This window comes from Zingiber officinale, chromosome 1B, assembly GCF_018446385.1.
Source record: "Zingiber officinale cultivar Zhangliang chromosome 1B, Zo_v1.1, whole genome shotgun sequence".
In the NCBI taxonomy this organism is placed as follows: Eukaryota; Viridiplantae; Streptophyta; class Magnoliopsida; order Zingiberales; family Zingiberaceae; genus Zingiber; species Zingiber officinale.
In genome coordinates, this window is record NC_055986.1 from 86,049,262 (window position 1) to 86,075,141 (window position 25,880).

The following is a 25,880-nucleotide window of genomic DNA, read 5'->3' on the forward strand; positions in this document are numbered from 1 at the left end:
TTCTCAACCCGAAGACCAAACCCTCGGCCCATGGTACGCTACCATGGAGTCGCGCTTCGATCGGCGCGACGCCAATGTTCTGATTGATAGTTTTGATATCCCCTCCGACCTTGAAATCATCCTACCAACAGACTCCGCTCGGCCAAACAAACTGCAGCGCGGAGCTTTTTGTGTTTTCCGCGACCAGTTCATCGCCGGTCTGCAATTTCCGATCCATCCCTTCATCATTGACGTCTGCAATTTTTTCGGCGTTCCGCTCGCCAGCCTAGTTCCCAACACTTTCCGCCTTCTGTGCGGTGTAGTCGTCCTATTTAAAATCCATAATATCTTCCACTACTTCTATTACCCTAAACAGTCCGAGCCGGGCACTTACATGTTCCAGGCTCGGCCCGGCTTGGTTTTCTTCAATAAACTTCCTTCTTCCAATAAGCATTGGAAAGAATTTTACTTTTACATTCGCCTCCCCGAGCGGGCTTCCTTCCAAACCCAATGGCAGACCGGAAATCCTCTCTCCCCAGAACTCAAAAGATTCAAGACCCGACCGGATTATCTTCCACACGCCTTGCGGCGATCGGTTGACATTCAATAAAATTCCTTCCAGAGGGGTTATGTACATATTGGTCGAGTCCGATCGTAACACCCTCCCGAGCGACGGTAAGAATTTTACTGTACATTCGCCTTGCCTTTGCTAACCGATTTTTTCCCTTTTCGCAGACAATATCATGGAGTCTGAGCCGGTGTCGGTGTGTTCAAGAGGAAGGCACTTTAAGCCGCCAAAGAAACGGAGACGACATCCAGTCGGCTCTAATGAAGAAGAAGAGAGCTGGACAATGTCGGGAGTCGCCGCCAGGCTTCTCTCCCAGAGCTGGCCGGCCTGCAATCATAGCCAAGAGCCTCCGCCGGACGAAGGTCCGCCCGAAGAAGAGAAGCCTCCCAACAAAAGAGGCGCCGAGTGGAGACTCCTTCTCACCACGTCCGCGGTTCAGCCGTCCGCCCGTCACCAGCTGGCGTCGCGCCCCGAGGTCGGCTATCTCGTCCGACCGACCCTGTCAATCCTGCCTCAACCGGACGCGGACCGGCTGACCCGCTCCCTGCCTCCCGCCGAGTCCAGGATTCAACATTTTATCCCACTCGGCCCGCCTCCGATCCTCTCCCATCCTCCGCCGACGACCACGGCCGCACTGTTAGGGTCACCCCGTCTCCCACCGAGGAGATCTTCCGAGTCCGAGCGCCACCGCTACCGAGCACAAAATCACCTCAGGGCCCAGCCGAGATGTGGGTCGACGCCAAGGCTCACTGATCCCCCTTCGCACTGGGCGAATAGCCACGCAAGAGGCCACGGGTAAGAAAAGTTCTTACGATTCTTTCCGATCGGCCACTAACTTTTTCGAGACGGGTGGAGGAGATAGCTGTCTCCAACCACCGCCTGGACGTGGACGAAGAATCGAGGCACACAAGGTCCAGCGGTCCGTCGGCCTCCCAAGGCCCTTCGACGCCGATCCAGAAGGAGAAAGCCCAAGACTCATGCCGAGCATAAGAAGACAACGATCGTGCTCATACTGCCGAGCTCGAAAAAGCGTGAATAAATCTCTAGATCGCAAGATAAGCCCTCATGACCGAGCGGAAGAACATCATCTCCTCCTGGAAGAAGAAGAATGTAGGTCTGGGCTAGAGTAGCGAGTAAAGGAGTTGATGGAGCAGCAACATGGAGAGAAGGTGGCGCTCCGTCGACGTGAAACAAGACGAATCACGCGCAGAGTCCTCGCTCGCCCCCCAGCGACTTTAAAGAATATCAAGAGGCCGAGCCAAGCCGGCCTGCCGCCGCCCGAGAAAGAATTGCATCCGCCGCCGATTTCGGAGAAAGCTCATGAGCGGACGTACACCGCCTCACCTTATGGCACGCCACCACACATATTCAAGTCCAAGAGTCTTCTTCCGACTGCCTCATCCCGTCCGCAGATCAAGTGGTGCTCCGACAACATTCAAGGATCTTTACGATTATTTAGAATGTGTTTAAATGTATTCGCTAAAAATCACCTTTGTAATTCAAGCACTTTAGTTTTATTACGATATCCTTGCTTTTGTCTTTGCTAGTCAATACGCTGTCCGCGCCTCTTATAACACCTCTCTTATGTTTGAAAGAAATTATCGAAGTATTTTATGAGCTTTTCCACCGCTTAATATATCATGTTTCAACAAAGAGGTTCATGGATGTTGACAAGTACTTGGGTAATCGGCCGAGCGGAACGAGGCTATTAACGATATTGATGGCGAATACCTTTGTGTACTTGTTCCCGAGTCCTCTTTATTGCCTTCATCCGGTACCGAGGGTTTATAGCTTCTGCCTTTCGACTCGATCCGCCTGAGGGTTTATACCGTGCTGACTCCTCGATTTTGAGCTTTCGGAGCTCGGTCTTCCCGGAGGTTTATAACGGTGTCTGCCTCGATTTTAACGCCTGAGCTCGCCAGCCTTCCGCCGGGGTTTAGACGCCCGGTTCGCCTCGATTTTTAACGCCGGAGCTCGACTGGCTTCCGGCCGGGAGGTTTATGCCTGCCTCGATTTTAACGCCTGAGCCGACTCTCGATTTTAGCGGTAGACTCGGCGATGCTTGGCCAGGGGGTTTATAGGCCGTTGCATTCTCTCGATTTTTAACGTCGGAGCTCGACGGTATTCATGGGAGGACATAATCGTAGGCTCGACTCTCGATTTTAACGGCGGTTGAGCTCCCGTCACTGGTCCGGGGTTTATATACGGTGGTCGTTCTCGTAATCGCCGAGGGATCGGCGTTATATCCGGTTCGCGTCTCGATTTTAACGCGTCTGAGCTCGACACAGGATTCTTCGGCCGGTAGGGGTTATTACGGGCCCGTCCTCGATTTGAGCTCGACGGCGAGGGTTTATACGCTGCTCGACGCCTTCCTACCGGGGAGGGTAAACTGTCACGGGCTCGACGGCCTCGGGGTTTTAAATGACTCGACGGTTCTTCCTGGGTGAGACCGTTCTGCCTCTTTTTAACGTGATTTTTAAGTTCGGTCGACGCTGTGAGGGTTTACGCGAAGTTCGATGACTGCCGGTGTCTTATCACGGTCTGCCGGAGTTTATATCTTTATACGCCGAATTCCTGGTCTCGAGGGGTTTATAGACGCCTCTCTCTCGATTTTTAACGGGCCGGTCTTGCTTAACGAGAGTTTGTATGTCCCTCGATTTTTCTCTCGACGACTTTACTTTCGGAGGTTTATACTGCCACTGTTATAGCCTTCCCATCGAGAGTTAGACGTCTGCTCTCTCCCACGAGGTTTATAAACGGCTCAGAGTCTCCTCGATTTTAAGCGCCGGAGCTCGGCGGGCGAGGGTCTTGGTAGGGAGGTGCGGACTGCCTCGATTAACGTAACGCTTGACTTCGGGATCTCGACATTTCGAGTTTTAATGGCTCGGTTACTCTCCGTCTAGCCCGACCGAGCGAGGGACTTATATAGCGGCCCAGGTTCGCCTCATTAACAACTGGGACTGGCTCCTAGTAACGCCTTACTGACGACGAACTTTGCCATCCTTTTATGACTATTGTGAAGCTATCCTTCCCGCTATTCAAGGACATTTCAGATTCGATCGATCATTATTAAAAACTGCATAACACGGCAGCGTGGACCTTATAACATACCATCACATTAGCCCACAATTTGCTATTAGGATCGGGCCCACCGGTAATCCGTCGTCGCATCCTCCAAAATAATAAGCACCCCGAAGCTTCTCGGACACGACTTTCAGGAGGCCGCAAGCCTCGAAGTTTCCGCGGCTAACAAGGAGACATGCCTCGGCGATTACACGTCATTGTAGTTTTGCTTCATCCGCTCAGTGTGATGCGACAAGACGCGACCTGTATGACGGGATGACCGACCGCTTACAAGCATCATCGTTGTAGCTATATCCGCATCGACGACGTCGCTGACGGACGGATCATTGGCTCTGTCCGCCTCCGACCACTGACACTCGATCGCTCGGATGGGACGGACGATGATCGACCCGAGGGAGCTTACGCCGGACTACTTCTCTGCCCGGGGACCATACGCCAGTACACAATACGCCCCACCTTCACGCCGGATTGTAAGGCGCTTGCACGCAACGAAGAATTCCCGCCGAACTCTTGCCGTTATCGGAAACAAGTCGATTGGGATACCACACGTGAAGTGACGAAGTATTTACGTCACGCCAGCCTTTAAACTTTTGACGCTTTCAGCCGCACGCCGGTCGTTACTGCCGGAAACAAGCCGGACTCCCACCCATGGCCACCCATGACCGTATTTGTCATATAATCGACATCTCGGCGCCTTACGCGCATTTGGAACAGAATAGGACCAACCATAAATCCTTCACGAACGGATACGAGACGCAGAGTCGCTTTCATTTCCTCCACGGCCCTGGAGAAGTCAGATACTTCCGCAAGAAAAGGCACGTCACAAGGTCCGAGCCAAGACCTGGCTGGTGCCGGTTGGGCAGCATCCCGGCCAACGATCTTCTTACCGATCGTCGCGGACGCCCTCCACGATCCTTGATACTTCTTGGAGGATGTACGCCGCGTCTTCCGAGCTCGCACATTGGACGGAGAAAGCCTTCTTGTAGAATTGGTCTCGATGGCCACGACTCTCCTTCTTAGTCGGCTTCGATCGGATGGTGTTGCACCGACCGTAGAAATTATGATGCTTGTCCTCGATCGCCGAAACTGAGGCCCTCCATCCTACCGACGTGTGCCACTAAAGATACTTGTTCACTGACGGCGACCGACGTTATCGAACTTCAAGTTCGCTAACTCATCTTTGATTTTCCGCTCGGGTATCTTCCGGATAACGACTTCTCAAATTGGCCTCAGCTTTCAAGGCTTCAGTAGAGTTTGAGCGTTGTTAATCTCAAAAGTTCTAGAGGCTTGAGAATCTGAATCACCGCCCAGGGCGGCCCGTGTTTAGGCTATAAGGGCCTCATACTCCGTTGTTTTGGCTCAGAATCCAGCAGACAGATGCATTCGTTCTTCGGAGAACGATACCCCAATTAAAGCGGTAGACGATCCACACAAATATTTTCCACGCTTTTGCTAGATGACAAAATCTGCTAAGGATCGCGATTTATCGTCGAGCGGGGTCAATCATATCACTCAACTGATCCATTTAATGAACCGTCCGGACGCTCGATTCAACACTCTTCCCGACGGGCTATTCATCCCACGATGATAGTATAGGCCGAAATAGGAGCGGCGGCGCGGGATTCTCTTTAAAATATGACTTAAGAAATACACGGGTTCTTCTCCGCCTCACTAACGCCGAGCCATCTGCTTACGGTGGAGGAAGGTGGAAGTCCTGAAACTTGTGATGGATCCGTCCGGCCTTCAAACCACCGTCAGAGAGAGTGGTAAGGAATACCGACTTTACTCCATCCGTGTATTGATGAAGGGTGGGTGTTGTTGAACTTTCCTGACGATCATCCGGCTCGGTGGTTCCGCAGACTCACCGATCGGACGTAGTGCTTCGCAGAGGTCCCGCAGGATGGCCTCAAAATCATTGCCGACCCGCTCGGGGGCGTCCACTCGGGGCCTTGCTCTCGTCTCCGCACGTCATGTAAGATCCTCGATCCCGATCAACCGCTGCGGCCGTGAGGCGTGCGGAATAGGCTCGAGGAACGGAACTGGCCGGGTGCGCCGCCTCCCGACGCGCCGCTGCGCCCATCCGCCGGCGCGACTTACGCCTTTGTTGTTCCACTAGCTTGGCCTCGGTTTCGATCGGGCGCTCCGTGGAAAGCATCACCGAGTCGTCGGCCCGTCCATTGCTTCCGATCGGAGGAGCGCGTTCCCACGACGCAAATCGATCCTGTCGAATCGGCTGAATCGGCGGACGGAGCGCGTGGCTCTCCCGGTTGTCGACGTAGATCTCCGACGATCTCCGGCGAACCTGCAAAGAAGTCGAGCTGGGAAAGGGTTCCCGGCAACGACCCTCCGACGCTCAAGTCAGGCAAGTGGACAGCAAAGAAGTGGCTCCGAATATCAGAGAATGCATACCTCCGGCGAAGTGTGAGGCTCCTTATATAGAGCTGGGAAGGGGCTCCTTATGTCCGCAGTCTTGCTACTTTATGTCTTCGGCCGAGCAGACTACCCGCTCGGCCACACGACTTCATTCAACATGAGCGTCAGAACCCCGACTTCCCGCAGGGGTACCTTTGATGTCATTTAGACCCCGGTCGGCCGTCCGATCGGTCGGTCCACCCTTTTCCGGTCGGCCGATCGGTCCAGCTTTTGTCCAAAGTCGGCCGGTCGGCCCACCCTTCTCCGATCCTTTTTACCTTTTGACTTACGCTTGGCGTTGACTCCGAGGGTCCCTGTTCTTACCGCCGGATCACACCCCCCACTCACATGCGCAATCAATCCAATAGATTCAAGTCCAAAACTAGAAGCAAACTCTACAAGAAATACCCTTAGCATACAAGATAAGTAACCTTGGGACTTTGAATGATAGAGAGATTCAGAAAAGGGAAAAAGTAAATGTTTTGCAAACTGCAGTAAGTAGTAAAAAAGCTCTCACTTTAAACATCAAAACCAAAGAAATTGAAGATCAAAACTGTTGAAGTCTTTAATACTCCCCTTCATGTGTGGGTGAGTAAAGCTGACACATCAATTGATGAGAATTATTCTTATGCAGGCAAGAGTGGAACCCTAAACTTCTTTTTGTTTGACATGATAAGCTGGATTTGTGACCTAACCCCTTGCACTGGTCTGAGTGGTGAGCCAATCAATTTTAAAAAGAACTATAAACAACTCTAACACTGGATGTCTTTGTAGCAGACTGTCCTAACTGGTAGCCACTAGTTGAATTCATTTTGAAACTTTTGAATAACTAGAGACCATCTTGTGCCACCACCTAATCTTTAAAATAGTGTTTCATTATTACAAAGGAAAACTAATCTTATTAGGATTAACAGTAGCCTTTTGTCATTGAGGTCTAATTCTAATAATGTTTCTAACATAATCTCTGAGGTCTACCAAAGAATATTAAATCATAGTTGTACCTAGACTTATCATATCTAGAGACTTGGGGATGTAGGAATCACTGTTTTAATAAGCAGTTGCTTTTATGATTATGGTATAAGGGGCATTCATGTTGCATGTGCAGCTTGGCTCATTAGATGATCAGGTATTTTAAAACTATGCCACTTATTACAAGTAGTGGAAGCATAAGGATTACACGTGCTTAATCAATATTCTAGCAGGTTAAATTCCAAGTCATGTCCAAGTCAGTATTGTTTGATCTGACCAACATTGACTACATTAACAAAGAAGAAGGAAGCATATTTTATATATCTCATGACAACGGAAGAGTGGCAAGAGGATAAAGATATTTACTCAATAATCAGAATTATGACATTACATTTAAGCCCCTTATATAAAATTTTACAAACCAAAGTGTACTACTACTAAAAATTTGGACAAAGTAGACTAAATCCAATTTAAAACTCAGGAAAAAAATAGACCGTTTTAATAAAAAAACAAAAAAAAAAAACACTATATAAACAAAAGCACTATTAACCCACATCATGAAACAAATCATTTTTGTTTAAACCACTTTAGTTTATTTTGCATCAATTCAAGACTAATTAAGGAAGTTTCTGGATATAAAGGTACAATTTTGTAAATATATGTAACCAGACAAACAAAAAACAATAATAACTGTATCAAACACAAATAATTTGTCATTCATTGTGCATATTCTTACCCTTCATACTCCGATCCAATATCAGGCAACTTATCCCTGCTAATTTGACAAAGATAACTTCTCAAGAAAAGTCCACGAACTGGATTCTGGATACCACGGCACATTTCTACCAGATCCTTGAGGACATCTTTGGCAGGAGCCTCTTTTGATTTGATATAGACAGATCCCACTGTGCATAGGAGATACCTGATCAATTGACAATCTTAACTTCATACAAGTGAATGAGATAATATATGCAAATTATTATTCCTATGATTAACTAGCAAAAAATCAGATGTGAGCTTTAGAGGGGAAAAAGGACAGTAGATAATTTACATTGGTAAGTATACAAAGAACTAAATGCATGAACTAGACAAAAAAAAAAAAAAAAAAAAAAGTAAACAGTGTCAGCCAATCGACAAAATTGTGCTCTTTGAAAAACAATTTCAACTTTCAATTGCAGCAAAAAAACTGTTAACCCTCACCCCGAGGGCCCCTCCAGGATTGCCCCATGCGATATGGAAGAGAGGTAAATCACGAGGGGTTTCGCCCAACATAGTAGCCCTTTGCATGGGTCAGGTGACTTGTGATGCATTTCACACACACTGGGAATCGATCTCATGGCCTATTGCAGCAACACCACCTACAAGTACCAACTGTGCCAGCCCGTGGGGGCAACCGGGCAACCGGGCAACAATTTCAACTTTCCAGCTTACATGTGAAGTTGTTAACATGAATAAGAAGTTCCACATTCAAGTTTATATTTGATCCAATGCTTAGCAGCATGACATTTTTCAGAATACAAACAACACTAAATAACAAAAACAAGCCATGTGAATTGCTACATGAATCTCCCCATCAATGAAAGGCCATTTGATTTTCAATGCCTAATAACATTTCAGAAAGGCTCATAATAACCAACTTTAGACATTATTTTAAGATGGTCCAAGGGGATAACTTTGTCAATGGTATATATTAATTTTATTTTGTGTTAAGTAGACCGCAACACACTGTGTAAATGCTGGAATTACTACATTCTCAGTGATACTGATTATCCAAAGGTATCAATTTAACATTTTCAGAGCACAAATCGATTTGGATAGCATATTATACCTTAAATTGTAGATCAACCCTGAACCTCGATTCAAATACCATGATATACCAGGAAATCAAACATTCATATTGATAGCTAAGAGAATAGACTATATCCAGATAGACAGCTACATCCTGGAAGTTGTCCCTGTTTTTGCATGCTCAGATTGAAAATCTTAAACCAAATAAGTTTGATTATCGTGATCCTAATGCAAATAATTAAACTCACATTAAAAACTCTCAATGTGATAATTTGTTGAAGACTGGTCCCCGCTTTGCGGTAGAAGTTAATTGGGCTAAAATTTCCAAAGCTCTTTATGCTTGCCCATTCTCATATAAGTATTTATCTTTACTAAACTAGGACATCACACAACTTGGTCTTTTTATATAAGTACCATTACAAGGTCAAGTAACATGGGGAAGAAACTCAATTGTCACACTAAGCCAAGGTCGACTTTCTTAAACATACTCAAATCATGCTGCTCTCCTGCTATGTTTAATTGTAAATGTGGACCTTCTACTCATGTTGGCAATTCACCACTTATTTTGCTATACATTCTTTAGTGAGCAAGTCTCTCAAGTGATATACATGCACACTAGTAACCAGTTTTATTAGCTTGCTAAATATGGAACATTATGATATTTTATAACGCTAAGCTGTTGCGGTGTGTAATTATGAAATCTACATGGTCGATTTGTTATAGTACACTCAAGCAATATGCATTCTTGCTATCTTTATTAAGGATTCCTGAAATACTAATGAAGTGTTACTGTTGTAAATAGGATCTTAACTAGAATCTAGCGTCAGAGAGGCAATATGCTAATCTATTTCTATTTTACTGAATCACGACTCAGTCAGACAGAAAGAAATAATTAGATTAGACAGACATTGGTTGCCATATTTATAATGTTTCATGAGAGCAAAAACTTAGATATGTCAAATGGAAAAGAGTCATGAAAACCGATAAAGAAATTTACTTTCATTAATTAAGAACCAAAACCTACATTAGCTAATATTATTAAACAGATATATTAGAGAGAAGGTACTTCCATTGTAAAATACGGCTCACAGCTAATAATTTAATAATAAGGTTATTTGACGAAATAATCTAATTGGAATTTTTAGAAATTTTCTGAGAATTTTTCGGAACTCGTATGACGTATTTTAAGGGGATCAATTATTGGGATGCAAGAAAGTTTATTTGGGATACCCAAAGATGGGAGTTGATTGAGGAATTTAACCTTAGGTTTAATTAAAATACCTAAGTTATAAACTTCTCTCCTCCCGATTCCTTCCCTTCTTATTCTCGTCATTCCCCCTCACGACGCGGCGCCATCTCCTCCCCGATTTCTGCCCTAACCGAATCCCTTCCACCTCCGCCGACACCTTCCCCTCTCTTCTCTTCTTCTCCGCTGATCCATCTCCTCTACCGATCCCTCGCCCTCTCCCTTCTCTCATCTTCGATTCAGCACAGCATTCCATCCGTAGACAGATGGACAGTCAGAGCGGACCATCCAGACATTAGAGGATTTGCTGAGATCTTGCGTCATGGATTTCGGAGGCAGCTGGGAGGACCACCTGCCATTAGTAGAGTTCCTCTACAACAATAGCTATCATTCGGCTATCCAGATGGCACTATTTGAAGCGTTGTATGGTAGACCGTGTCGGACACCCACCCTCTGAGAGGAGGTTGGGAAGGTCCAGCTGCTAGGACCTCAGAGAGCTGAGGTAGAGTTGGTCTGTACTATCAGACGAAGGATGTCCGAGGCGCAGGACCGTCAGAAGAGTTATGCTGATCGGACACAGAGACCCCTGGAGTTCTTTACTGGCGACCATGTATTTTTTAGAGTCTCACCCACGAAAGGGATGAAGAGATTTGGTCTCCGAGGTAAACTAGCTCCACGATACATTGGGCCTTTCCAAATCTTGGAGAGGATTGGAGCGGTAGCTTACCGTCTGGCGCTACCACCAGCTCTGGCAGACGTTAACAATGTATTCCATGTGTCTATGCTGAGAAGATATGTATCCGACCCAGCATATGTTCTGTCAGATATATCAGTTCTCATTCAGCCTGACGTTACCTACAAGGAGGTTCCGATACGGATTCAGGACCACAAAGAGCGTCAGCTGCGGAACAAGACTATCCGGCTGGTTAAAGTCGGATGGCAGTATCATTCGGACGAGGAGGCTACCTGGGAGCTCGAGAATACAATTTGAGCTGGATACCCCCATCTTTTTTACTTGAGGTGTGCAGGTTACATTTCTGTTCAACATTTATACTATCTATCTATTGCTAGTACCTGCTGATGGTAAATAACGAAAATTTGAAGACCAAATTTTTATTAGTAGGGAGTATGTAAAATACGGCTCCCAACTAATAATTTAATAATAAGGTTATTTGACGAAATAATCTTATTGGAATTTTTAGAAATTTTTAGAAATTTTCTGGGAATTTTTTGGAGCTCGTATGACGTATTTTAAGGGGATCAATTATTGGGTTTGTAAGAAAGTCTGTTTGGGATACCCAAAGATGGGAGTTGATTAAGGAATTTAACCTTAGGTTTAATTAAAATACCTAAGTTATAAATTTCTCTCCTCCCGACTCCTTCCCTTCTCATTCTCGTCGTTCCCCCTCACGACGCGGCACCATCTCCTCCCTTCCACGTCCGTCGACACCTTCCCTTCTCTTCTCTTCTTCTCCGTCGATCCATCTCCTCTACCGATCCCTCGCCCTCTCCCTTCTCTCAGCTTCGTCTCTGCCCAACACCTCCAACGTCGCTCGATGCCGCAGACACCGCCCAACGCTGTGTCGCCCGACGAACGTGGTGCCACCGTTGCTTTGATGCCCGATGCTATGCTGCCCGGCAAACACCACCCGATCGCTTCGACGTCGTGCGGCCACTGGGGTTTCCTTCTTCTCTGCTGATCGCCTGCGCCTTTCAGCCTTTTTTCTCCCTAGATCGTTGCACCTTGCGCGAGTTGATCTTCAATCGAAAGGGGGAGAACCCATGCCCTCTCCCGATCTCAACCATTATGTGCCCTAGCTCCGATTTGTCACCGCCGACCACCAGATCCCTACCTTGAATCGGCAACCTAGCTTCAAGATTGGTGCCGGACCTGATCCCTGGTCCGACATGAAGTTTCTGACCAAGCAGTATTGATCCGGCAACGTGACCAAAAGGTCTTTGGCTATGGCGGTTCCTGTGGTGTGGAGGATTGTTGGATGGATTCATCACTGGTGGAGAAGGTGCCAAGTTTTGTGTCATTGAGGTAATGGAATCTGTACAATACAAGTTTTTGGGATTTTGCTTTGATTGTTGTGGATATAGATTGAGGATTGTGATTTGATTAGGATTGTTAGATTTGGAGGGTTGTACCGTCACCTGGTTCTGACCATCTTGTTCCAACAATGAACATCCCCGGCCGTGAGTCGATGGAGGAGCAATTCGAAATGAGGTAAGTTGTGTATGGAGATTGGTTTGTATTTTGTGATGGATTGGTTGATTTCGGTTGATTGTGTTAGGTTGATATAGCTTTGTATCAGTTTCTGATTGAGACTTTAATATGTTCCATCTTGGTTAATGAGCAATTAGTTGTGTTGGTTGGATTATCAGATGTGGTGGTTAGCAATTGATTATGTAGAAGAATTATACATGTTTGATTCATGATGCTTGGTAGTTGATGGAATTAAACTTGATTGGATAAGTTGGATTGTTAGTTCATGTCTTTCTTGGATTAAATTGAAGTATGTGAAGGAAGAGTTTGGATCAATTTAGATTGCTTAATAGTTGTTATCTTGATTATAAATCCTTAGTTTTATCTCATATCCTGTATTTGTAGGATTCGAGTTGGATGTGATCTTTTGGATCTATTGAAGACGAATGACACGATCTACGTATAAAAGCGGGTACCTTTGATTTATCTCTTTTGATATTGTCATTATAATATGCGTAGTAATTTATAGCTAGTAGTAATGGTTGTGTTTTTAGCTACCATTGGTATGTCACTACTTGATATCTATAGCATGTCTTTATTTGTTATTATCTGTTATGCATTAGACTTATATTCTTTTGTTCTTGTCATGTGTACTTATGATCATATAAGTAGTGACATACATTGTCTTACTGTGTACAGGACTAGTTACTAGACATATCTAACATGTGTACCTAGTTTCATGATACTTAGATCCTTGTTGGATTTCTTTACCTTTTGGTATATATTATGGACTTGTCAGGATTTACATGCTGTAGTGTCATGCATCATCTTGCATGATTGCATGCTGAGCGATTATCGGCTTCATTGTTATTGAGCACATCGCCAGTTACATGATCTGCACACAAAACCACTCATGGGTTAGTGGTACATCAGGCAGGGTGTGCGCTGCTCTGTCAGGGCTCCGCTGGTCCACTCATGGGTAACGATAACTGCAGCGTGTAGCGGGCAAGGATCCCTCCCCTTGACCATGATACAGGGAGATGAGAGCTGAGACTCCCCCACTATGTTTGGGGTAGGAGGATAGGTGTACTCCGACAGCATGCTGTCCACTCGGTCACTCATGAGTAGTGATGGCAGAGTGCACAGTTGTCATAGCCCTACCCACTCGGTCTCACCATCGCATGTGAGATGGCTGACTGGCGTCATGTCATTTGTATCATATGCATAGATTGCATTTATTGCTTGTGATTGCTGCATTTTGTATGTTGCATTTTTGGGTGATTACATATGATTGACATGCACACAGAAGACATTTTGTGTCTGGTCTGACGACCCTTATATCCTGATAGGAGGTCCTGGTGAGTACAGTTTCTTCAGCCTTTTCAATTCACATTTCCTATTATTGTTCGGGAACTGTACCGCATGATTATTATGATAGTTATATTTTACTATGCATGTCCGTTTGATACCCGCTGAGTTGTTGAACTCACTACCTCTTATTTTTCCTGTTGTTTTCAGGTTAGCACATAGATATGTCGTGTCGCTTGGAGTATCCTGTCTGTCGATCCCACGTCACATCAAAAGACGGTTTACCTCGCTCTTGATTTTCTTTTTATATATTCTTTATTGATTTAGCTTTGTATTGGTGTTTAGTCATGTGGCTATTTTATTGTTTTGGTGTTGTATTTGTGTTTAAGTCGTGCCGGCACGCATTGTGTTATTTTGGTTTGTACAGGGTTTCCTTTTGTGTTTTTCCGTTGTATTTTGGTACAACCGAGTGGGTTGTTTAATATATAACTACGTGGTTGTATTTTTATTTCAGTCGTGTGGGTTGTTTATTATATATAACTGTGTGGTTGTATATATATTCCAGCCGTGTGAACTGATAAGTACTTGTGAATGTATATGTGATTCAGATTGTCACTAGTACACGGAGATGCTGTCGGATTTTCCTCTTGCAGAGACTCCTCTGAGGCGTGACATCCATTGTATGGTTTACTAAATGCTATCATAAGCTTAAATTATAGAAAAAAAGGAGGAGAAACTACAAAAGGAAGTGTCTAAACTCACTCATATGAGCATGTAGTTGAGAAAGTAGAGAAAACCAATATCTTTAAGAACAAAATGGGGAAACGGGGTTTGCATACATACAGCCTGGGTAAGATGTTGCCCGCATGCTGAACGAGCTCATAAAGCTCGATAACCGAGATAGTGCCTCGAGCGGTTTCCTCTCTGAAGAACATCTCCACCTTCCTCAATTCATCAAACGCCCTCATATCTTCTCAATCCCAAAACAGAAACCCATCAATATCAAATTTTGATACAACCATTATCAAAAAGGAGCAAGATAAACTGGGAATCCGCATTCAACATACAGAGTTCATAGTATTTGTGCGGGGAGAGAAGAGAGGTCCGGAGCTCCGAGAGCATCTGAACCGAATGCTTGAGTGCGTCCTTCAAATCATTGGAATCCTAAAAGAGAGCGGGAGATACGGATCAGGCGAAAACGAGAACAATTAGGGTTGCAAATCAGTAACTGGGATCGGGATAGATCGAACCAGGGCGCGATGCATGTAGAAGGCGTTGTGCTGGATGCCGGCGATGCCCTCGGCCAGCCATTTCTCTTCGTCCTCAGTGTCCGGTAGCATCTCGATCTGCGGGAGGAGATCTCCTACGCTCCAAATGTAAGAGATCGTTCGATTTGACCTCTTCTCCTTCGCCTGCCGCTGCTCCTTTCCTCTTCGTCTTCCGGTCTTTGGATTTGGGATTCTGACGACATGACCGAGCTGGCGTCACTGTTTCCTGCGATAGCAAGCTGGCCCGCCGAACCGCGAGCTCCTCGGTTCGCTTGATGAAAGGTTAAACCGGTAGATGAGTGAGCGTGCTGGGCTGCAAGTGATCTACCTGACACGGCCCTTACCGCACAAGTGAGATTGGCCGACATAGTCAGCCCAATTTAAAGATTTTAAAATATAAAAATAATTCAAAATGTTTTTTAAAATAGAAAATTAATTTTTAAATTTATTATAAAATATATTTTTATTGTTAATTTCTTATATTTTAATTTTATATTATCCCACTTTTTACTTATTAAATTAAAAATCTCGACCATTTAATAATCAACTTTTAATTAATTTGGTAAAATTTAAAATTAAATTACGTTAATATTTTTTCCTTTCACATCAAAAATAATTTCAAACCTTATTAGTAATTTCAACTCCTTATCCTTCTCAAATTACATATGCATAACCTAATTTCTACTATCTACATCGTTTTTTCTTATCATCTCAATTTTCATCGATTCTTCATTGTTCTCTTCTCCCTCTCTCTCCAATTTTTGTTGTACAGTTTTTTCCTTCTTATCCTTTAATATCACAATGCATCAATCCATCTATTTCGGCTCTTCTACATATCGCCACATCACTTCATTTGTATCTCATTGATTCTTTAGGAAAAATCACAGTTGCATCTATCCATCTTTGTATCTCATCAGCTATCTTATTGTTTCTTCAAGTGATATAAGGCATTCTCGCTACATAACTTGAGGTGTAATTAATGACCTAATTTTCTACTTTGTTTTCGGATGATGCAGTGATGAAGAGGGGTCTCACCAAAGGTAAGTCAAAGCAAGGAAGACTGGCTAACATAGAGGCCGAGGTCAAAAATGGTCAAGGGTAAGGGTGAGCATAGAGCCACCCCTAAGCAAGGGCTACTAGGGCCCCTGGCCAGGGCCCAAAAATACTAAGGGCTCATATATATATATATATATATATATATATGCTAGAAGGGGGTGAATAACACGCGTTATTTTTTCGTTCGTTTCATAAAACTCAAAGTAAGTACGCAGCGGAAATAAAGAAAGAACTTAAGGCAATCGCTAACACAATTTCAGTTGTTTGTTCTTGATCTCAGACTTGTTTTCGAAGCACCTGGTCGAGCCCTCCTTTTATAGCCGAGCTTGATCTGATCCAGATCCACTAATCTCGGGATCAGTGTTTGACTCGTCATTGATCGATCGACTGATCCCATGGTTCGGTCGACCGGTCCCACCTGGATCAGCCCCGCTTCCCGTCCAGATTCTGTCGCTTCGGATAATCCTTCTTTCGGTTGACCAATCCCGTTGTTCAATGGACCGATCAGGCGATGATCTCTGCCCCGATCAACCCGACCTGATCGAGTCGTTACTTATCCTTGGTTCGGTCGACCGATCCCCTGGTCGAACTCGGTCCACTCGCTAGAACTTTGATCTTGCTGCTTGGAGGTTCGGTCGACCGATCCAGATGTTCGGTCGACCGATCTTGGTCGATTCTAACCATGCACAAAGTGTTAGTCTCCTGCAAAACAGAGTTAGCACATAACAGATAATATGTAAATAATTAAGTTGACAGTCGTCAGACTATCTAGTTCTGACTTCGGATTTCCTCCGGAAACCCTAGGTCAAACCGATGCATATTGTTCCCTCACCGGGGAACGCGTCCTCACCTACTCCTCTCAGGAGAGATTACCTGTTGCCAACTTAGTCCTCCAGATCAATTGGACTTTCCGTCTAGGGTTACCACCCCTAGGACCTAGGCTTACCACCCCTTAGGGCATCGGGTTACCACCCCCTAGGGTTTTCCTCAGCCTAGGGTTACCACCCCCTAAGACCTAGGGTTATCACCCCCTAGAGTTTTCCTCAGCCTAAGGTTACCGGCCCTAGGACCTAGGGTTACCACTCCCTAGGGTTTCCACCTGCCTAATTGCAGTTAGGACTTTCCATCACCTAGGGTAACCGCCCCTAGGACCTAGGGTTACCACCCCTAGGGTTTTCCACCTGCCTAGAATCCACTAGAACTTTTGCATAAGACAACTTAGGACTTTCCTGCAAGCTCAATGAACCTTGTTAGATAACAAGACAGCTTAACTTTGAACCCTTTGACATAATCAAAACACAGGTTCGATCATCGGATGCTTCGCGCACCAATAATCTCCCCCTTTTTGATTATAGCAATACGATTAAAAGTTAAGTAAAATATAACAAAATAATAAAGGAATTTAAGCATGAGCATAAATAAAATAATTCATAAAAAATCTCCTTATGCTCTCCCTTTTATAAAATTATGTTTAAATTCTTAACTTTTTTTTCTTAACTTTGACTTTTCTCTCCCCCTTTGACATAAATAAAAAATAATAATCAGAGAGAATGTTATTTTACAAAAAAAAAATTATTTATTCTATTTAACTTTAGGCTCCCCTTGAAGGATAGCACTTAAAAACTTAGCTAATTTTTAAGCGATTAAAAGTGAGTTGGCCTTTAAAAGACTTAGTTAAACTTAGCTTTTGAGCATAAGTACTTTGAAATACATTTAGCTAATTTAGAAATACTTCGAAAATACTTAGTTTTTTCAAAAAAAAAACTTAGTTAATTTTTAGCTTTGAAAATAATTATTTTGTCAAATATTTAGCTTTCAAAAGAAGTTGATAAGAACTTAGTTTTAATACGTAGCTTTATAAAGATTTTGAAAAAGACTTAGTTAAAAGTACTCAACTTAAAAAGGATTTTGATTAAAGCTTAGTTTAAAATTTTGATGAAAACTAAGTTAAGTATTTAGCCTTTTTTTTAAAAAAAAACTTTTGATACCAAAAATACTTTTAGATTTAAAAATATTTTGTAAAAACTTAACTTAAAAAAAACTTTAAACATAATTTCTTGAAAAGAAAAAAAATCGATAAAAGCTTAGTTAAGTACTTAGATTTTGATAAACATTTAACTTTTAAAAATATTAAAAAAACTTAGCTAAGTAAAAGTTTTCTTTGAAAAAATACTTTATCAAATACTTAGTTTTTGTCTTTTCAAAAATAATTTTAAAATTAAACTTCCTCTTTCACTCCCCCTTAATTAATGCCAAAAATTTTTTAATTGAATAATTTTAGTTTGGGAATTCTAGAGTCCAAGCATGTAAGTCAAAAACATAAAGGTTATTATTTATTTTCCTAATTTTCTATCTCACTCATTCTATGTTATTAAGCATGTTCAACTTATGAGTGTGTGTGAGACGAAGTTAAGTTGATTTTATTTTTAACTTTGAAAAATATTTATGATCTTAAAGTATATTTCAGCAATAATTTAAGTTAAATTTGGATTTTGAAAACACTAAAATTGAGATTTTAAAATATAATTTTGAAATATAATTAAAATTTGAAGATTAATTGAACATTTGAAAATAATTAAGATTTTGTAAATTAATTATACTTGTGTAATTATATTTTGAAATTAATTATGCTTTTGAAATTAATTATGATTAAAAATTAATTATGATTAGAAATTAATTATACTTGTGAAATTAATTAATATTTTGAAATTAATTATAATTTAATTAATTTAGGTTTGGTTAACTATTTTAAACCTAGGTCCATCTCACCCTTTTCTAGATTTTCAATCAGGGAACTTTAATAGTTTTGTAAGATTGTTAGTTTAATCTTCAATTTAAATTCCATTCTAAGGATTGATTTAAAATTGAGTTAGACTAAGGTTTTACAGTTAGTTAATAAAATATTTATTTCAATGATTAGCTTCCAGGCTGTGACGAGACACTAAGGCTTCTTGGGTATGAGATCATCTACCACTTCTAGACAAAACCTTTCAAAGAAATTAAATATTTAATTTCCTTTCTGAAACTCCTTAGTCTAACTAGTCAAGTGTGAATCAAGCCTAGGTCCCTATCTATCCTAGTCTAAGCATGAATAATAAAAAATAGTAAATCAAACATCAAATAATTCTATTTTATGATAAAAATGGTCTTTTTATTGGCTCCCCCTGGATCATAGCCTCGATAAGGTCTATCAAGATAATGAATATGATCCTTGGGGATCCAATATTGATCAAGTCCAGCTTGATTAATCAAGTTCGACTTGGGGACCCATGCTTGAACTAAGTTTCTATTTGATTGATTTACTAATGATAAGTAGGATCTAAATCTTTGTTTAGTCTTGTATCCAAGTCCAGTTCGGTTGTATACGACCCTTTGTTTTCCAAGAATTAGGTCAAAATTCTTGGAACCCAAAGTGAACCGTTCTAATGAGTCTTTGAGTTCTTTGACTTGAGTTTTTAAATTGGAATTCTCTTCCTTAACTTGCTCAATCAAAGAACTCGAGTTCGTCACTTCCTTAAGGGTTGTTATCTCCTTTTGGAGTGACTTAACCCGGACGTTGGATTTGACTAACTTTCTTAATAAATACTGATGTACGTAGATTGTATACATTTGTTTAGCATGTTTTGACGCACATTCACATATTTTACGCATGCTTTATCTATGCATTTTTGTACTTCCAGCTTTGCTTTGAGCATATTTATTCTTTTTGTTCGGAGATCTGCTTTGTGCATTTTCCGTACGCAGGAGTCGATTTTGGAGAAGAATTAACGTTCAAGGTGAAATCTACAATTGAATGAAGGAGGAAAGCACCATCCCTGTGTCCCACACGACCCTGTCATGGGGAGTTGCCCAAGCCGTGTGGTAATCCTCACCCCTACAGCACTGGCAGAATGAAGGAGTGTCCAGGCCGTGTGAGTATCACACGACCATGCAAGCCTTCCAGAGCCAAAGTAGTGCATGGTCGTGTGTGTTACACGGCCATGCAGCATTACCAGAAGCCAAGAATGCCTTGGCCGTGTCCCAGACACGGTCGTGCAGGAGTTCCAGAGCCAAAGGTAGAGCAGGCCGTGTAGATCTACATGGTCGTGGAAGGGGGCAGTAGCAGAGCATGTCGCGGCTGTTGAGCATCACAAGGTCGTGTCACCTGGGCAGTGAAGGGAATGGACCAGGTCGTGTGAGCTTCACATGACCGTGTGAGCTTCACATGGACGTGTCTCGGGGTCGTGTGGCTCCCAAACCCTAGCTCTATATAAGGGGGTTTTCTTCATTTGAAAGGGGGAATTCTCCCTTTTGGGAGAAATCAAAAATTTGGGCGTTCCTCCACCTTCTTGGAGGGATTTTCTGGCGATCTAAGGGCGGATCTTCAACGAATTGATTTCGGGAAACGAGTATAGGATCCAAAGATGGTTCTTCATCGTAGATAAGCTTTTCTTCCTTTATCTTCTTGGATTTGGGATCAAGATGCTTGTAATTTTCTTGCCTTTGGATTCCTCTTCTTGTTCTATGGATTAGATCTCTATATTCTATGATGGAGGAAGTATTTGTAATGTGAATTTGATGTAAACTCTTGTGGATTTGCCAATTTTCTATTTTTATGATTTTGCCCTGTTTGTATCTATTTGATCTTGTGTGGATTGTTGTGATTGGGCTTGATTACCATACTTGATTAAATATTTGGGCATCTTGTAGATCTTGTAAAGGTAATTCCTCACTCGATTATCCGAGGGACGTTCGTGACAGACAAGCTCGTGTAAGGATGTTTGAGGGATAATCTTGAGAGTGAAACAAGGGCATTCAAGGGGGTAGGATAGATTGGATGCATTAATCTTTCATATCTTGATGAGGTTGAGAAGTAATAAATTTCTATGTTGATTTTCCGAGGGGCGCACGTGACAGGCAAGCCTGTGTAAGGACAACATAGGAATCATTCCTAATTGATCACATTTAGGTATAGATTTCAGTCCTAAGTCATTTGTCTATTGCAAGAGAGAACTGACAACCTTCTACAAATGATTGCAATTGAGGAATACGATTTGGTAGATCATCTACATTGAATAACATTACAAAGAAACTGAAACTCCTATAACATCCTTTATTATAGCCTTTATTCTTGCTTCTATTCTTTTATCTCTATTCTTTACTTTTCATAGTTGCACTAGTTTTCATAAATCAATTGATTAGTTGTTTAGCTAATTCGTGTTGAGATATCTTTAGTACTTATACCAGTCCCTGTGGATACGATATCTTTCTTTATTACTGACGACGTATCCGTACACTTGCGAATCGTTAACAAATACGAAACTAAATTTTATAATTCATCAATTTTAGTACAAGAAATTAGGGAACTTACAACATTGTTTAGCCCTTCGGAAATAGATACGGATCCGTGGCTTCTTTCAGACTCAGTTTCCAATTCTGCTTCGATTTCTGATTCGGACTCTGTTTCGGCAACGTATGCTTGTACTGGTAGAGCAAGGAAGCTTGCTTGGTCGTGTTCTTCATCGAAATCTTCTGAGGATTCGGACCACGTTGCTTTCACGGCCTTCCTTCTTCTTTGCTTCTAGTTCGGACACTCCGGCTTGTAGTGTCCCTTCTGGTTGCAGCCATAGCATGTAACTCCATACTTGACCTTCGTATTCAATTGAGTCACCTTCTTCTTTTTGCACATTTTTCATACCAATTTTTTGAGCTCGGCGATAATCTCGTCGTCTTCTGAGTCTGATTCATCTTTGGACTCGTGTTCCATTCTGCGCTTTGCTTTTGGTTCTTGCGTTTTGCTTGTTCCTACAATCAGAGCTATACCTTTCTCGGTCGGACTTGCATTAGTCTGTTCGTGCAATTCAAATTCTGAAAACAACTCGTCTAGTCTAATTAAAGAAAGGTCCTTGGATACTTTGTAAGCATCAACCATGAATGCCCACAAGTGTTACTTGGAAACGTGTTTAGTGCATACCTTATGACGTCGTGATTTTCCACCTTCTGTCTGATTGCGTGGAGGTCGTTCAGTAGATCTTGTATGCGAGCATGAAGCTGGCTCACTGACTCACCTTCCTGCATTTTTATATTATATAATTTATTCAAAATTAAATCATATTTACTTACTTTCATATCGGAAGTTCCTTCGTGGAGCTCGATCAGCTTCTCCCATAGTTCTTTCGCGCTTGAGAATGAGCCGACTCAGTTCAATTCTTCTTTAGTTAATCTGTATTGAAGAGTTTGTGTTGCTTTTGCATTGGCTTCAATTTTCTTATGAGTTGGTGCGTCCCATTTGTCACAGGGGACAAGTGCTCCGGTGTTGTCGACTGGTAGGAAGAAGCCCGTTTGAATGATGATCCACATCTCTATCTCTGTCTTCAGGTAGTACTCCATTCTGCCCTTCTAGTAGCCAAAATTCTCGCCGGAGAAGAGGGGTGGGCATGTTGTGCTGTAACTTTCTTGGTGGGCCATTGTAGAAGAAAATCTCGCACACAAAAAGTAAAAAGAAACAAATGTCCAAGACTTGGTCTTAGATTAGTAGTGCGGGAGAAAAATAAAAATAGCAATTTACTAGTTTTTTTTAAAAAAATAATAAAATAAAAATATTTAAAAAATTATTACAAATTTTTGAAAATGTGATATTTCGATAATACCGACCAATGGTGAAAAGATAAAAATGAATTTTTCAAAAATAGTTTTGGAGGGGAAAAAATGAAAGGATTCAAAGCGATGAATAAGAATGCTCAAACGGTAGTTGTACCGATTCGGAGCGACCCCCATCTGATACCAATTGTAGGATCGTAGACGTGTTAGAGGGGAGGGGGGGGTGAATAGCACGTGTTGCTTTTTTGTTCGTTTCGTAAAACTCAAAGTAAGTACGTAGCGGAAATAAAGAAAGAACTAAAGTCAATCGCTAACACAATTTCTTTTACTTAGTTCGGAGCCTATGGTGACTCCTACTCCAAAGCCCGCGATCGTTGATAGCTTTCGGTGGGCAATCACTATAAGTTCAGAAAACTTTATAAAGAAACAATACAAGTACAAAGCTTTACAAATATGAATTACAACTAGTTACCGATGACTTCGTGAAATCAATCTTCTGGCTTTGATCGTCGTCAAAGCAGCGTTTAGACATTCCGAAGTGCGCGCAGTTGTTTGTTCTTGATCTCAAACTTGTTTTTGAAGCACCTGGTCGAGCCCTCCTTTTATAGCCGAGCTTGATCTGATCCAGATCTACTGATCTTGGGATCAGTGTTTGACTCGTTATTGATCGGTCGACTGATCCCATGGTTTGGTCGACCGATCCTGCCTGGATTAGCCCTGCTTCTCGTCTAGACTCTGCCGCTTCGGATAAGCCTTCGTTCGGTCGATCGATCCTGCTATTCGGTCGACCGATCAAACAATGATCTCTGCACTGATCAACCCGCCCTGATCTAATCGTTGCTTATCCTTGGTTCGGTCGACCGATCCCGAGTTCGGTCGACCGATCCCTTGGTCGAACCCGGTCCACTCGTTGGAACTCTGATCTTGCTGCTTGGAGGTACGGTCGACCGATCCAGACGTTTGGTCGACCGATTCTGGTAGATTCTAACCGTGCACAAAGTGTTAGTCTCCTACAAAACAGAGTTAGCACATAGCAGATAATATGTAAATAATTAAGTTGACAACCGTCAGACTGTCCGGTTCTGACTTCGGATTTCCTCCAGAAACCCTAGGTCAAACCAACATCTACTATTCCCTCATCGGGGAACGCGTTCTCACCTACTCCTCTCAAGAGAGATTACATGTTGTCAGCTCGGTCCTCCAGACCGACTTGACTATCCGCCTAGGGTTACCACCCCCTAGGACCTAGGATTACCACCCCATAGGATTTTTCTCAGCCTAGGGTTACCGCCCCCTAGGACCTAGGGTTACCACCTCCTAGGGTTTTCCTCAGCCTAGGGTTACCGCCCCCTAGGACCTAGGGTTACCGCCCCCTAGGACCTAGGGTTTCCACATGCCTAATCACAGTTAGGACTTTCGATCACCTAGAGTTACCATCCCCTAGGGTTTCCACCTGTTTAACCATAGTTAGGACTTTCCATCACCTAGGGTTACCGCCCCCTAGGAACTAGGGTTACGGACCCCTAGGGTTTTCCACCTGCCTAGAATCCACTAGGACTTTTGCCTAAGACGACTTAGGACTTTCCTGCAAGCTCAATAAACCTTGTTAGATAACAAGACAACTTAACTTTGGACCCTTTGACATAATCAAAACACAGGTTCGATCGTCAGATGCTTCCTGCACCAACAATATATATATATCTAAAATTAAGTATGTTTTTTTTTCTCATTTCCTCACTGAAGCCCTAGCTCTCTCGTCGACTCGCACTCACAATTCTCCTCACCGAAGGCCCGAAGCCCTCCCTTGCTGCCTCCCTCCCTCGCCGTGACGACTACAAGCCCTCTCTCAAAGGTGCCTTCCATCAGCGAGACGAGCACTCTCTGGCTCTCTCTTCCCCTATTAATGTTCCCTGCTGTACCCTGCCCTCTCTCCCTGTGATGAAACTCCCTTGCCAGCCGATAAATGCTCATGCTTTTTATTTTCTTGTTAATCATGTTTTGTTTCTACACAAATTGGCTTAGTATCAAAGATGTTAGATAGATTCGACTAATTATTTTCATCAAATTTTGCTCTGTATTCTTTGCCTTACTAAAAAAGACAAGCAAAAGAGCTTGCTAAAACAAACATAAGAATATTCTACAGTTATACTAGCCTTTTTATATTTTTCTTAGACAAAATATGTCTTGCTACTCCGTTCCTTCAAAGATCAACTACAGCAGCAATGCAGCATGTCCGTGTTCATGCAATGGAGGCAGTAATGGCTTGCTAGGAGCTTGAACAATCACCCTGAACCTTATAAGTCAACTTCATTTTTTTTTTTAAGATTTGCCACTAACTTGTCTTAGCTGATTTAAGATGTTAATCTTTATATTCTAAGAAAATGTGTTCATAGGCACATCTCTCTCTCTCTCTCTCTCTCTCTCTCTATATATATATATATATATATATATATATATATATATCATTTTTTTATGGTAGATGTCTTTTCATAGGTTCTCATAGACATTTGTTTGTAGACTGCTCTGTTTTCAATAACATTGCAAAGCTTAATATCAATTTGTTCTGCACTACTTCCTAATGATCTCATAAGTAGAGTTCTTTTAATATTTCATCATAGGTTTAGAGTAGTTGACACACTTAATTCCTACTTCATACCTCAACTTTGTTTCATTTCCCTTAAGTAAATGAGAAGTAGTTGTTGGATCGAGATCGCGCTAGAGGGGGGGTGAATAGCGCTCGTGGCTAAATTGTTCGTTTATCGGAATCATAAAACTATCGGCGTATTTAAAACCTCGTTCAGAAATTAATGCAGCGGAAATAAAGTAGAGAAACACACACAGAAGAACACGGAGGATTTACTTCGTTCGGAGCCTAAGGCGACTCCTACTCGAAGGCCCGCGATCCTTAATCACTTCCTGTGGGAAACAACTATAAGCTCGATAATAATTACAAATTGAAGTACAATAAATGCCAATAATTAATTATACCGACGATAAAGAAATGAAGATCCAGAGCTCCTGGTCGTCGGGCACGAGTAGCAGCACTTCGAAACGTTGTTTGGAGCAGCACGTAGCACTGGAATCACTTGAAACTTGATATCTTGAAGTGCTGGTCGAAACCCCCTTATAAAGGGTGTTCAAGGCGCCTCCATGCTGCCGAGTCTTTCGCGTGGATCAAACTTGATCTGGTCGAACTTCATCTGTTTAAGGCGCCTTAAACCCTGCTTAAGGCGCCTTCCAAGGTGCCTTATACCCTCATGAAGGCGCCTCCAATGAAGTTTCACAGTCAGGTCAACTTTTGCACCCAAGGCGCCTCCAAGCTCCATGGAGGCGCCTCGGATACTGTTCATCCGAGGAAAAACTCCATTTCTTTGTACCTGCAAGATGTGTTAGTCCCAAACAATATCCTGCAAC

General features: G+C 42.7%; 1 protein-coding gene across 1 annotated transcript in view; it reads right to left on the minus strand.

Annotated features, from left to right (window-relative positions):
* LOC121969153 (vacuolar protein sorting-associated protein 35B-like) overlaps positions 1 to 15,088 on the minus strand; it is a 38,888-nt gene extending 23,800 nt beyond the window's left edge. Inside the window, exons 1-4 of the mRNA XM_042519095.1 lie at positions 14,814 to 15,088; positions 14,631 to 14,727; positions 14,407 to 14,533; positions 7,749 to 7,934 (exon numbers count right to left, since the gene is read on the minus strand). Coding sequence (XP_042375029.1) covers positions 7,749 to 7,934; positions 14,407 to 14,533; positions 14,631 to 14,727; positions 14,814 to 14,903 — 500 coding nt within the window. The 5' untranslated portion in view covers positions 14,904 to 15,088. The remainder of the gene's footprint in view (positions 1 to 7,748; positions 7,935 to 14,406; positions 14,534 to 14,630; positions 14,728 to 14,813) is intronic.
* Positions 15,089 to 25,880: the final 10,792 nt, after the last annotated feature.